The sequence below is a fragment of the Bos indicus x Bos taurus genome, chromosome 29 (assembly GCF_003369695.1).
Source record: "Bos indicus x Bos taurus breed Angus x Brahman F1 hybrid chromosome 29, Bos_hybrid_MaternalHap_v2.0, whole genome shotgun sequence".
NCBI lineage: Eukaryota > Metazoa > Chordata > Mammalia > Artiodactyla > Bovidae > Bos > Bos indicus x Bos taurus.
The window spans coordinates 94,135-106,940 of record NC_040104.1 but is presented as its reverse complement, the minus strand read 5'-3'; the positions used below and the strand labels follow the sequence as shown (position 1 = coordinate 106,940).

The 12,806-nt window shown below is 47.5% G+C and overlaps 1 protein-coding gene across 1 annotated transcript; it reads right to left on the bottom strand.

Moving 5' to 3' along the window:
* Positions 1–1,413: 1,413 nt before the first annotated feature.
* Positions 1,414–12,782, bottom strand: PSMD13 (proteasome 26S subunit, non-ATPase 13). The gene is made up of 13 exons (XM_027532062.1): positions 12,592–12,782; positions 11,261–11,339; positions 6,533–6,567; positions 6,396–6,451; positions 6,129–6,172; positions 5,859–5,945; positions 5,217–5,388; positions 4,153–4,232; positions 3,951–4,076; positions 3,515–3,577; positions 2,836–2,916; positions 2,478–2,594; positions 1,414–1,908 (listed from the first exon to the last, which is right to left on the bottom strand). The coding sequence occupies exons 1-13, from the start codon at positions 12,684–12,686 to the stop codon at positions 1,813–1,815; spliced, it is 1,131 nt and encodes a 376-aa protein (XP_027387863.1). The 5' UTR covers positions 12,687–12,782; the 3' UTR covers positions 1,414–1,812.
* Between the last annotated feature and the right edge of the window lie 24 nt (positions 12,783–12,806).

The following is a 12,806-nucleotide window of genomic DNA, read 5'->3' as shown; positions in this document are numbered from 1 at the left end:
TTGAGGGTCTGTGAGAGCCCAGGTGAAAATGCAAACCTGCGACCCTGGGGCTCCAGGACAGTCAACAACCTCTCTCTATTTTAAGCATAAATAAGCCAAGGTCACTGCCCAAGGTCATAGGACTAGATCTGAACCCAGCCTTCAGTCCCTATTCTGGGCCAACATTGCTTAAATCTCTGGGGGTGAAAAGTCAGTAAGGAAGGATTGGTCTCAAACCTGGCGTCGTGATTCACTCTGGGGAGGGGTGGGGCGACTAGTCTGGGCTGTCTCAGGAGGAAACAATGAAGGTGAAATATAGCTGGTGCTTTGGAACTGGGCTCCAAGGGTGCAGCCGCTGAGAACACAGGGTGCCAGGTGGCGTGGCCTCTACGTATGTGTATGCATGCGCATGCGCACACACGTATAGGGAATCCCACCCAGGCTTCTGAACAGGACCACCACTCAGAGAAAGGGCCCTGGACTTGTTCCAGGCAACCTGACAGCACACCTGACGTGCACAAGTCCGCAGGTAACCAGGAGGGAGGGCGCACATCACGCTCGGTGGGAAGCAGTTCAAGGTCAAGGACAGGCCAGGCTCTCCAGGCAGAGGGTGGGGCTGTGATAGAAGGCCCCACCCAGAGAACAGAGGCCAGTAGGCTGTCCTCCGTTACCATGGCAGTGCTCACTGCTCACATCTTGCAGATAAGGCTATCTGGGGCAGATGGAGCGAACACTGCTGGGCCCAGGGTCCAGTGGGAGCCAAGGGGCAGGGCCGCGTGTCTAGCTCTTCACCCTGCTCTGGTTAAGCCCCAGGGGCAGAGGCAGTGGGCCTGGGCCAAGTGGGCTCATGTGTGTCTTCTCGACCCAGGAGCAGGCCATTGGGCTCTCTGTGACGTTCCTCAGCTTCCTGATTCCTGCCGGCTGGGTCCTGTACCACCTGGATAACTACAAGAAGAGCTCAGCAGCATGAAGGCTCTGCGGGCCCCACACCTGGCACAGACAGGAAGATCAGATTAAAGCCCTCCTCTTTCCTCACGTCTCTGGTGATTCTCTGTATGTGCATCATGCACCTCCCCCACTCCCCCTGGATGCCCAGGACTGGGCTGTCGGAAAGCTGGTTCCTATCAGCATCGGGGTACTCGGGCCACAGAAGCTGCTGGCTCAGTGGCAATGGGAAGACACATATTAGAAGGAAACAGACACCATGTCTCCCTGAGCAACAATACAGGCAGGACTTGCTTCCTTGGCTGCTGTGCCCACCACCCTCTGTTCTGGCTCTGCCCCATGGCCAGTGTGGTCAGGGATGCCTTCTTCTCAGAGTAGACAGTGAGAACCAAAGCCAAATTTCCACCAGGTTCCATCTCCTGCTTTTTAACCACTTCAGGCATAGGCTTGACCTGGGAGCTAAGCCTAAGGAAACAGAACCATAAAAAGGACAGAGCAAGGCATTTATTACAGAAACGTCCTCAAGCTGCATTGGAGAAGCCATTCACACATGTGGGTGCAGTGGAGGCCAGTGCGGGAATGGGTGCCCTCCACCTGTGAGGGGTTTTCTTCCCCATTCCTGGAGGTACCCACACATTCCCGCTGCCTCACCTGAGCCCCAGTGACCCTTCTCCACTGAGGGCTACAGCAGCATCCACAAAGGAGGCTTTTGCCTATGGCTGGCTCCGTCGTCAATGACAGTCCTCCGTCATTGGGCAATTGGCCCAGGAAGAACAGTCCATACTCCAAACTGACTCCCACCCCCACCCCCGATTAAACGCAGGTCTTCCTGCTGCCTGGGCCACCCGCCACGCAACACCTCTCCACGGACGGGCTGAGGCCCGGGGCCTAGGTGAGGATGTCGTGGGCCTGGTGCTCCACCAGCATCTCCATGCTCTTCACGTCGGTGCACCAGAACTCCAGGCGGTCCTTCATCCCCTTGATCTGTGTGCAAGCCAGGACACACACGTGTTAAGGCACTTGGGAATCATAGCAGCTGATGGGGCAGTCCTAAATGCCCATCTAATTCTTTAGGGCAGCATTATTAAAAAGGACATCCGAGCTGGGGGAGCTGGGTGTGTGAGATGGGATTGTCCCAGTCAATTTTTACCAGAAGGACATTAAGAAAAACTTGCATGAAAGAAAACAGGCGAGAATGGAGGAAATCCAGAGGATTAAATTTCCAGAAAATATAAATAAGACAGATTTTAGCTCAAATCACAGATCCAGAAGAATATTTAATCAGAGTACCAATTTTAAGATTAAAAGCCATCATCAGGCACAACTAGCACCGCTATCACAGTAAGCTTTGAACGCAGGGTTCAGATCTCAAGCTGGCATTCAATTAGGTTCTTTGAAAAGCCCTTAGTCCATAGAGCAGTAATTCATTCTCTGAAATCTCTCATCTAACCATGCTTTATTCCTAAATGGCTTCCATCCAAATGAAACTAAAGACAGCACAGACACAACCCCAAACACCCAGGAAGGTGAACTCTGTATTTCAAGCACATTACCTGCTGCAAATCCAGCACGCGGGGCTGCACCCAGGTCATGTGAACCCGCTTATCCACCTCGTCAATACTGCCTTTCACCAGCCCCACCGAGAGGGCCTTCATCACCAGCAACTCCACCTGCGCATAGAGGGGCTTGTGTAAGACACTCTGGTGCCAACACGCACATCCCCGTGGACCCCGCCAGCTGTGAAACACGAGGGGAGCACGGCTCAGTGTCTCTGTGACCTGAGCCTAGGGGCGGCGAGCTCACACCGCAGTCCGGAGCCCAGGAAGCAGCTCTGCTGCAGCCCCGAGTCTAAGCCACATACCTCGTTCACAGTGAAGCTCTGGGCTGCAGCCCCGAGTCTAAGCCACATACCTCGTTCACGGTGATTTTAGCGCTTCTGGCAATTTCTTCAAAAGTGAGTTGCCTATGATTGGCAGGTCGTGTAAAAGTCATCTGAAAAAAGTTTTTCGTACGTCAGAGAACTGATAAAGATATTTTTGTCAATACTTGCTCTGAAAACACAGACCTTATCAGTACTCCAGATACTAAAATTTTCTTAGTATTAGTCACATATCTTATCTTAACTCAGACTAAGCTTCCCATTCTTAGACAAGAAGGTGCAATAGGCTTTATGGTCACTTTCTGGAACAGTCATTGCTCATTTCCTGCACGAATACTTGAGGCTGCCACGTGCCAGGGCTGGATGTGGAGCGGGCAACCCTGCGACGAGCCAGAAACACCAAGTGCCTGTGGTCCAGAAGCTTACGTTCCAGGGCAGGACAGAGGGCGGGCAGACCAGCAAAGGCAGGCCGCAGTTCTCTCAGCACAGGTGGATGGGGAGTCCCACCCTGAGCAGGGGTCACCCAAGCTAAGGCTCAAATACAAACTAAAAAAGCAAGTGGTGGCAGAGGAAGAGCAGAGGTGGCTGGGGGGCGGGGCAGAACCACCACCACCACAGCTTAAGCTGCACCCCGAGGGCCTTCAGCGTCTGCAGGGCCCCACGGCTCCCGGCAGGGTCTTAGGTCACCACGTAGGCCCTGGGTCTGCTTACCTCCATGAGGCACAGTAACTGAATCTTCCTGAGAAGCTGGGCTTCGTTGGCTGCTAGATCAGGCTGTAAAGCAACGCAACATCGGTTACCTAGCCTGGGTTTGAAACTCTTTCTACAGTCGTCAACAGAGAAAAAGAAACTGGGCAGCCCCAGTATTTCCCACTTTAGATCACTGAGGCTCATTATTAGCTTCAAGTGATTCGAACTTCACTTTTCTCAGGAAATTATTACAAGAGTGCTTAGCTGAAGACCCAGGATTTTCCAAGACAAAGAATTCACAAAGTAAGATTTGTGCCACTGTCACGAACACCAGGGGGCAGGACCACAAGGCGTGTGCTGGTGTTTCGAGAGGACTCTCGGCACAAGCAAAGGCAGGAAGGGTGAGGGTTAGACAGCAAAGTGACCCCAGGCGCACAGCCAATCCCAGGGGACTGACCTGCTGGCCCCAGGCGGTCTTCAGGGTCTGGAATCGCTCCACGTTGCCGCTGTTGAAGGCATAGAGGGTGTCGATCAGCCACTGCCGGTCCGTGTCCCTCAGCGACTCCAGCACGGGGTGCATGAGCTGCGAGGACAGACGTGGTCAGCGACAGCAGCTCAGCCTCCCCGGGCTCAGGAAGCTGTGCCCCCGGTCCACGTACCAGCTCGCCAAAGTTGAAAACTCCGTCGCCAAGAAGTCCCGCCAGTCCCAGCGTGAAAGCTCTCTCCTGCTGCTCAGACACTACGGCGGCAACACAGCTCCAGTCACACTCCAGGCCTAAGACTCAGTTCTGTTTTGCGCAGAATTCTCCCATAAAAAACAAACTGTTTTCTGTAATTGTTATATTACAAAGCCCTAACATCAGTTATCTCGTTTTAAGTACTGGACTGACTCAGACTGTACCTGGAACCCTATATACAGCTTTGGTAGGAAAGGCATTCGTTGCTTATTTTTACCTAACTGTATGTGAATCTACTTGTGTTTTCATTATATCTTCTTCCTGGGGGGGTGTGCTCCTCACCCCCCTTGCCTGCTGTGGAAGCAGCACGGTTTCTTATCCAGCTTAGAGCCACCACGTTTAGCCTCTTTTGACTAGAATTAACCTACATTTTGTCCCCTTATTCTTTTGACCATATTAGTTGCTTTTTCCAATACAGTTGTCTTGAAATGTAGCAATTAAAACTGCACTAACAATTTTAGGAGCTGCTGAGCTCCTTAGCTTCAATGGTATACTGTGCAGCATCTAATGCATGTTAAAATAGGGTAGAAGTTCTCTTGTAAACACATGTTTCTTGCACTATCCCCAAAGTCGCTGGTCAGTTTTCTTCCACCCCCAAACCCTTGGGAGACGTCTGCGATTTGCTGCCCCGGGTGCAGCACTCCTGCTTCATGACTAAAGTCCCAGGTTCAGGGCCATCACGGCGCCTTGCCGGGGTCAAGGCGTCCACATCACTCTGCCTCTCCCTGACGCAAACCACAGAAAGGAGCAGTTCCGGAGCAGGGACAGTGAAGGGGCTATGAGGGTCGGCCTCCCTGTCAACGAATTAAAGGCTGAAAACAAATGCGAAAACTAAGGCTCAAACAACGCTTCCGAGCACATGGGCTTTCTTCTAGAAGAAATGCACACATTTGGGTAATTTCTGAGATCAGGTGCCTCAGGCATGTCACAACTGCTAGGTCATGTGAGCAAGCTCCTCATGTGACACAGCCCTTTGGTCATGTTACCTGGCAGATCCTTGATGTCCACACAGCCCAGAAACCGCAGAGCGTCTTTGTAGTAGGACGCGTGGTTTCCAATCGTTTGATAGTATTTACTGGAGAGGTCGTAGAAACGACTGTGAACGGATGTCACCCCAGGGAGGTTGCTGAGCATTTCCTCAACATCTTCGATAGTTTCCTATACACAGGAAGCAAGAATGCTTTCTAACTTAAACGTTTATCAAGTGATGTATGACAAGGTGAAAAGCATAAGCCTCAAAGACTGATAAATTTGGCTACATTAAAATGTAAAACTTCAGTTCATCCTGTGTGGTATCCTGCTGGACGTACGTGCTCACAAGGGAGAGAACTCTGTTTAAGGGTAACAGGCATCATATTAGCAACTTATTCTTAAGCGGCTTTGGAAAAAAAAAAAAAGAACCTACAAGCACACACACACAGCACAGACGCGCACACACACAGCACAGAATGGCGGGGCAAAGAGGAGCGATGTGAACAGCAACCTGAGGTGAGGGCAAAGGAGGGTCTTCTGTGCTATTTTGCAACTTTCCTGTAACTTAAAATTATTTAAAAATAAACGAAGAGGAGCATTAGGATTCCCCCCTTACAGTTTTAAACAACCATCAATCTGTACTGTGGCAACCTCACCTTTGTAACCTGCAGGTCACCGATGTTCAGCTTCAGAGCTCCAATCGCGGTTTTGCACAGGATCACCGCCTCGTCACTACTTTTCACCTAAAGACATCAGAAATGAGGGACCTCAGAAGTGTGGGCAGTGGAGTAACAAGGAAGGTGTCTGCACACTGACTTAACGTGCATGACTACGGACACACTGGTCTCCAGAGTGGTGAACAGTGGGCACAGACACAGGCTGTAATTCACATGTTTTAAAAGATCTGGCTCAGACGTCACGTTTACCTTCTCACGAGTCTTTTCCAGAAAACTAAGAGCCACGTTAGGATCTAGAAAAGAAAGACCAAAGTCAGAAGCATCGCCAACAGAGTGTCTTGTTGAACCTGTAAAGTATCCATCTTTACAGGTGGGATAACCTTTAGGCTTAGACCATAAAATACAAAACTCAGAATTTTATGTCTATTGAAATCCAAAAGCTCAATTAACTTATACTTTGAGATCATTTTAATTATCATTAGGATCTGCTCCTTTATGAAACAAAGTGAGACTCACCAGTCATCTGTCTAACTACATGTAGAATGATTTCTACCAGGGACAAAGGATTCACCCTGAAATAAAAACCCAGTCTTTGAACGTCAACAAATCAATGTCTTCATTTTCAAAAACAAAAACAAACAAAAGAATTTTACCTGTGTTCAAATTCGCTGATGAAGTTTTCATAAAGCTGTGGAACCAAAACATGGACAGCAATTATAGGACGTCTCTCATTCTGCAAAGTCAAGACTTCAGACACAACATGGAGAGCAATTATAGGACGTCTTTCATTCTGCAAAACCAAGACTTCAGACACAACATGGAGAGCAATTATAGGACGTCTCTCATTCTGCAAAGTCAAGACTTCAGACACAACATGGAGAGCAATTATAGGACGTCTCTCATTCTGCAAAACCAAGACTTCAGACACTAGCATGATACCCATCACACAGCAGGCACTGCCTAAGCATGTGCTGAGGAACAGAAGACCCAAATTGGGGCTTATTAAGCTCACATAAATGATCACCACTAGGGACTTCCCTGGTGGTCGAGGCATTAAGAATCCACCTTGCAACGCAGGGGTTATGGGTTCAACCTCTGGTTGGGGAACTAAGATCCCACATGCAGCAGAGCAATTAAGCCCATGTGTTGCAACAACTGAGCTTGTGCCACAACTAGAGAGCCTGTGTTCCTAAACAAAGATTCTTTAGGACTCTAGAAAGACTCTGAGTGCCACAACTAAGACCCGACACAGCCAAATAGATAAAAGATTTTAAAACGATCACCAGTGAACTACTGAAAAAAGCTAGAGTTTTTTTTTTTTTCCCTAGCGTTTAGAATTAGAACCTTGTCCCATGAGACTCTCCCAAGGACCAACTCATCTATTTGTCCTCCAAAGTACTCTGAATAAAACAGACTATCTGTTTGAAAGGCTCACTAACTAAACAGAAGTCAGAAAGTTGCAGGCTAATTATGTCCCATTATCCAGTATCACAGTCACTCAGCAAACACTTGAGCACTTACTGAGACTGTTTACTAAGTACTACAGCACAGAATGTGTAAGACGAAAACCGAACTTGTGAGGAGCTTCTGGCCTAGTGGAGAAGCCAGACTTGGAAACAAATGGCAACACTGTGAGTTACAAAGCAAGGAAAAAAAGCACACAGCTGGATTAGCCCATGAAAGAGATTGCCAAGGTTATTTCAGAAACTGATAGTTGAGCCTTAAGGAATGAAGAGCAGTAAGAGGTGGACAAATTTGATGTGACGGGGTAGTTGGGACACCATTCCAGACAGGAACAAACATATGCAAAAGCACCAAAGAAATAACTGCATTATGTTTTAGAAGTACTTCAGAAGGACACAGAGACTGGGCCTTGGTCTCTATCCTAAAGTCAAAGCTATACCAGTGGACACGTACAACCACATTTGTATTTTATACACATGGCTGGATGCAAAGAGGACAGGAAGGAAAAGGACTGAGGAAACAGAACAGCTTGAGGCCATGAGTAGTCATGACAGAAGAGACAGGAGCAAAGGCAGTGAGGATGACAGAGTGTCTGAGAAATCTGCAAGTGAACTGCAGACCTGCTCAGTGTGGGCAGGTCACACAGAGGGGAGCTGCTGACAACCTCTGAGCTCACAGCTGGGCAACAGGGTGGCAAAGGGAGTGCCTCGTATGGGCAAAGCTGGGAGAGGGAACCTTCAGACAAGTCAACTTTGGCTAAGGAGCATTTAAAGTTCCCCTGGGTATGAAGACTGAAAAATGGAAATGTCTCTGTGAAACAAAATGTGGTTAATACATATACACAATGGGCTATCACTCAGCCTAAAAAATGAAAGTCCTGCCATCTATGACAACGCAAATGAACCTTGAGGGCATTATGTGAAGTGAAATAAGTCAGAGAAAGACAAGTACTATTTAACCTCACTTACACGTGGAACCTAAGAAGCTAACTCATACAGAAAGCAGAATGGTGGCTGCCAGAAGCAGGGGTGGAGGTGGAACAGGTCAGTGCGCAAACTCCTGTCTATAAGATACCTAAGTCCTGGGGAGTGCAGCGCACAGCACGGCGACGACAGCTAACCGCTCCGCACAGTACACCTGAAGGTTGCTAGGAGAGTGGATTTCACAAGTTCTCATCACAAGAAAAACAAATCAGGAACAATGTGAGGTGATATGCTAACTAGATTCACTGTGGTGGTCATTTTGCATACATATGTACATCAGATCATTACACTGGACACCTTAAACTAAAACAAAGTTCAGTTCAGTCGCTCAGTCGTGTGTGACTCTGTGACCCCATGAATTGCAGCACGGCAGGCCTCCCTGTCCATACCAACTCCCGGAGTTCACCCAAACTCATGTCCATAGATGTCAATTATTTCTCAATGAAACTTAGCGGGAAAAACGAACCTGTAGCAGCCAGTTAGATATTCGTATCAGGCACCTAGCAAAGAGTCAATGTAATAAAGTGGATTTTTCATTACAGACAACAATTTGAAAGATACCTTTATCATTAAGAGGGAGTGTTTCAACTTCTCTGATATGTTATGATTTATGAAATTACCTAAAAAAAAAAAAGCTCTCTAAGGCAAAAAGTTCAGTAAGTCTAGAAAGTCAAAATTATTTCTGGGGACTGAAAATTCATGACTACTACTGATGAAATAAATTTATATTAAACACTAAAATATATAAACTTAAAACTGAATAAAGAATACAAACAATTCATATTTTTAAGCAGGACAAGAAAAACCACGTGCGTTTCTTGCTCTGGGCCTCCTGCCCCCTCGTCTGCACTGCGCATCTGCACTAGGGTGCCTGCTCCACCACAAACACCGATGCTTCCTTTCTTCCCACAGTGTAACTTCTTAAGTGAAGGGCGTGTTTTTCCAGCTCTGTAGTGGTCAAGGGGACTTGCTGCTCTCTGTCTACGACCCTACCTGGCCGTGCCTCCTTGATGGACTGTATGTAAAGTATCAGGACGTCATTCTGACGCACTGCCCTGTGTCTCACATGTGTATGACTGTGCTTTTGACCGGGGCTTGGTTTGTACCCTAACATGTTGCATAGTTCTCTGAGCATTCTGAGAGTCTGTCTCCCAGGTTATAACCCTCAATTTGGCTCAAATAAACCCCCCCTATTCCTTTTTGATGATTAATTTGCATTTTTATCAATACTATCTATCTGAGAATGACGAGGGCTGGGGCCCAATAATTTTATTTTGTCCAAGGAAATAGCAAACAAATCTACTGACCTAAATATGATGTCACATTCCCAAGAGGCTGAGCAAATATTTTGCTATGAGGTGAAAGTGATTTGAAGATAAGAAACCAAACAACAGAAATGAGCAAAAAAAAAAAAAAAAAAGAGCAGTTATGAGTTATCCACTACTAAGATATAGAACCTTAGGGAATAACTATTGAGACAGCTCTAATTTATCATTTTTTCACATAATCCAGAAGATAGCATGGCCAGCAAAATCTCCAGGCTTACAGAAGGTTACAAGTTCCTTTGAGTGGTAAAATGTCAAACCGATAGACATAAACCACAAGAAAACCTTAGAAGTCCAGATGGTGGAATGTCAAAGTGGTAAGCCTCACTATAAGTACCATTAAAGCAAATAACTGAAACAATCATTACAAACTAGCTTTCAGTTCCAATGCATTTATACACCTCTGATTCATTCAGAATCCAAGAGAAAGGCATCAAGGAGAAAGATATCAGGAAAGATTTCAAAGAGTAGTCCCAGATCAGTTCAGTCGCTCAAGTCAAGTCCAAGTCTCTGTGACCCCATGGACTGCAGTAGGTCAGGCTTTCCTGTCCATCACCAACTCCCAGAGTTTGCTCAAACTCATGTCCATCAAGTCAGTAGTCTGCTGCTGCTAAGTCACTTTAGTCGTGTCCGACTCTGTGCGACCCCATAGATGGCAGCCCACCAGGCTCCCCCGTCCCTGGGATTCTCCAGGCAAGAACACTGGAGTGGGTGCCATTTCCATCTCCAATGCATGAAAGTGAAGTCGCTCAGTCATGTCCGACTCTCAGCGACCCCATGGAACGCAGCCTACCAGGCTCCCCCATCCCTGGGGTTCTCCAGGCAAGAACACTGGAGTGGGTTGCCATTTCTTTTTCCAATGCATGAAAGTGAAAGTGAAGTCGCTCAGTCATGTCTGACCCTCAGCGACCCCATGGACTGCAGCCTTCCAGGCTCCTCCATCCATGGGATTTTCCAGGCAAGAGTACTGGAGTGGGGTGCCATTGCCTTCTCCGAGTCAGTAGTCTACCAGTATACAAATCTGGGCAAAGGGAGGGGTTTGTGGGGTGGAAAGCAGGGGATCTGGGAAAGGCTCCGGCAGACTGTGTTTTTCTGTTGACAAAATTCTACAAGGCTCTATTAGAGGCAGCATGGTACTAAGCAGCATTCCATGGTACTGAGCCTCCCACTCCCAGTGAAGCACGTCTTCCACGCTGTCCAGGACAGTGTTGAGGGAAACAAGCAGAGTCAGTGGGGGAGGGGAAGAGGAGCGATGGCAGTTGTAACATCTGTCGACAAGTACCGATGTCGACAAGGCTGGGATTCTAGAAGAAGCTAGAATGTCTATGTTTGAATCTTCCTTTGTCACTTATCAGCTGTGATCTATGACGAGTCACTTAAGCTCTTGGTGTCTGCCTCTACATAAGAAAAACAGAACAGCAGTAGTACTAATCTACCAATGTTATTATGAGGAGTAGATGAATAAATGTGTAAAGCACTCAGAATGGTACCTGACATAAAGTGATTGCTGAGTAGACATATATATATATAATTGAGAAGTCCACCTTTTATTTTTAAAAAGTACCTGAGCATATTTAAATACTGTGACATGGCATGGCAAATCATTTACCTTAATGAGACCATCTCCTTGGGCAAAGCAGGGGTCCTGCACAAAATCAAGCACTTGAAGTGTCAGCTGATGCCACAACCTGAAAAACACAAGGCTCTTGAGACCTACAACCTAACGCCAGTCACAGACGCCGTCACCTTCGATGGTCCTATCAGATAACAACACTCGTCGTCTCTAATGTTTACCACAAGAAAGCTAGAGCACATGCTTTTTAAAGCTTAGTTCTTCCCCTGTCTCTGCCACTCAATGGTTACGTCACCGAGAGATCACTTTCTTTTCTCAGCTATAAATGGAGAACATCTTTCTAGATTACCTCAAAGGGTTACTGCAAGCCTTGACTGGAAACAAGAAGTTTGGAATCATATGTATGGAATTTGAAATTCTGGCTCTTCTACTTAGTAGCTGACTACCTCAGGGAAGGAGCTTAAACTGAGCTTCAGTTTCCTCATCTATGAATAGGATGAAGGACTGAATGAGCTAATACAGAAAATCTCTAAAACAATGACACAGCGCATTTGAAACCAGAGGCTAATTCTTAAGAATGCAAGTAAAATGCACTAAAAGTACAAAGGGCTACACAAGCAATTATTTGCCAAAAACCAAGATATTTTCCCCCTCAAAATCTGCTAATAGCAGAAGGCTGCTATCATCAAAACACATAGTGAATATCCATGCAAAAGACACAATGCTAAAGGCTAAGGTTGTTAACAGGGGAGCATTACAAGAGCTGTGTTTTCCTGTGAAAAATCACTAACCCACGGCTAACATTTTATTCTGTATTTAAAAAGAGGTTGTTGTTTATCAACTGATATTGTTCTGAAATTCATCCTGTTTCTAAACAAACCCACACTCTAAGATCTTTCTAGGTGCACAAAGCCCAATATGAAACGCAAGGGAAGCAGGGGCCATGGCACGCGGAGAAGGGGTTGCACGCCAGCAACCACTGGTCACTGGTGGCAGAATCAACAGGGCAAAAAAATGCACTGGTCTCTGGTTTGTCTTGTTTCTCCAGACTGCTGAGAAAAATAACAGTAGGTTATGACAAGGCTAAATGTAAGATATCGGTATCTGTTCAGTCACAGGTCCAGAAGGCAGTGAACGCTAGATCCCAAAACCCAGTCTGGCTCTCCTCCTCAGTCCTGTGGGATGTCACCCTTTTCCCTCCTCGGTCCTGCCTTCCGGGTCCCTCAGCACACCTTCTCTGTCTAGCTTGTCCCCATTCAATCCACACGGGTCCGAGCGCCCTCAGTCCACCAAGATCAAGGCCCACCCCGTCCCCTAGGTCGCTCTCCTATCCCAGGAGGCCCACGGCCCTTCGGATCGGCGCTCACTTCTTGGTGTAAAGCTCCTCCAAACGGTGCCACACGGCGGCCTGGCCGGGCCCGGAGCTCTGACTCTGTTGTAAGAAGCCGGGTACGTCCTTCATGACTGCAGGAACAACCGGGGAAAGGAGTACCGCGGAGATGCCAGGGCGAAGGGGAGGCCGCCGGAAGTGCTCACTCACTTCCGGCGCTGCGTCACGCGGGGCAAGCTGGGAGTTCTATGC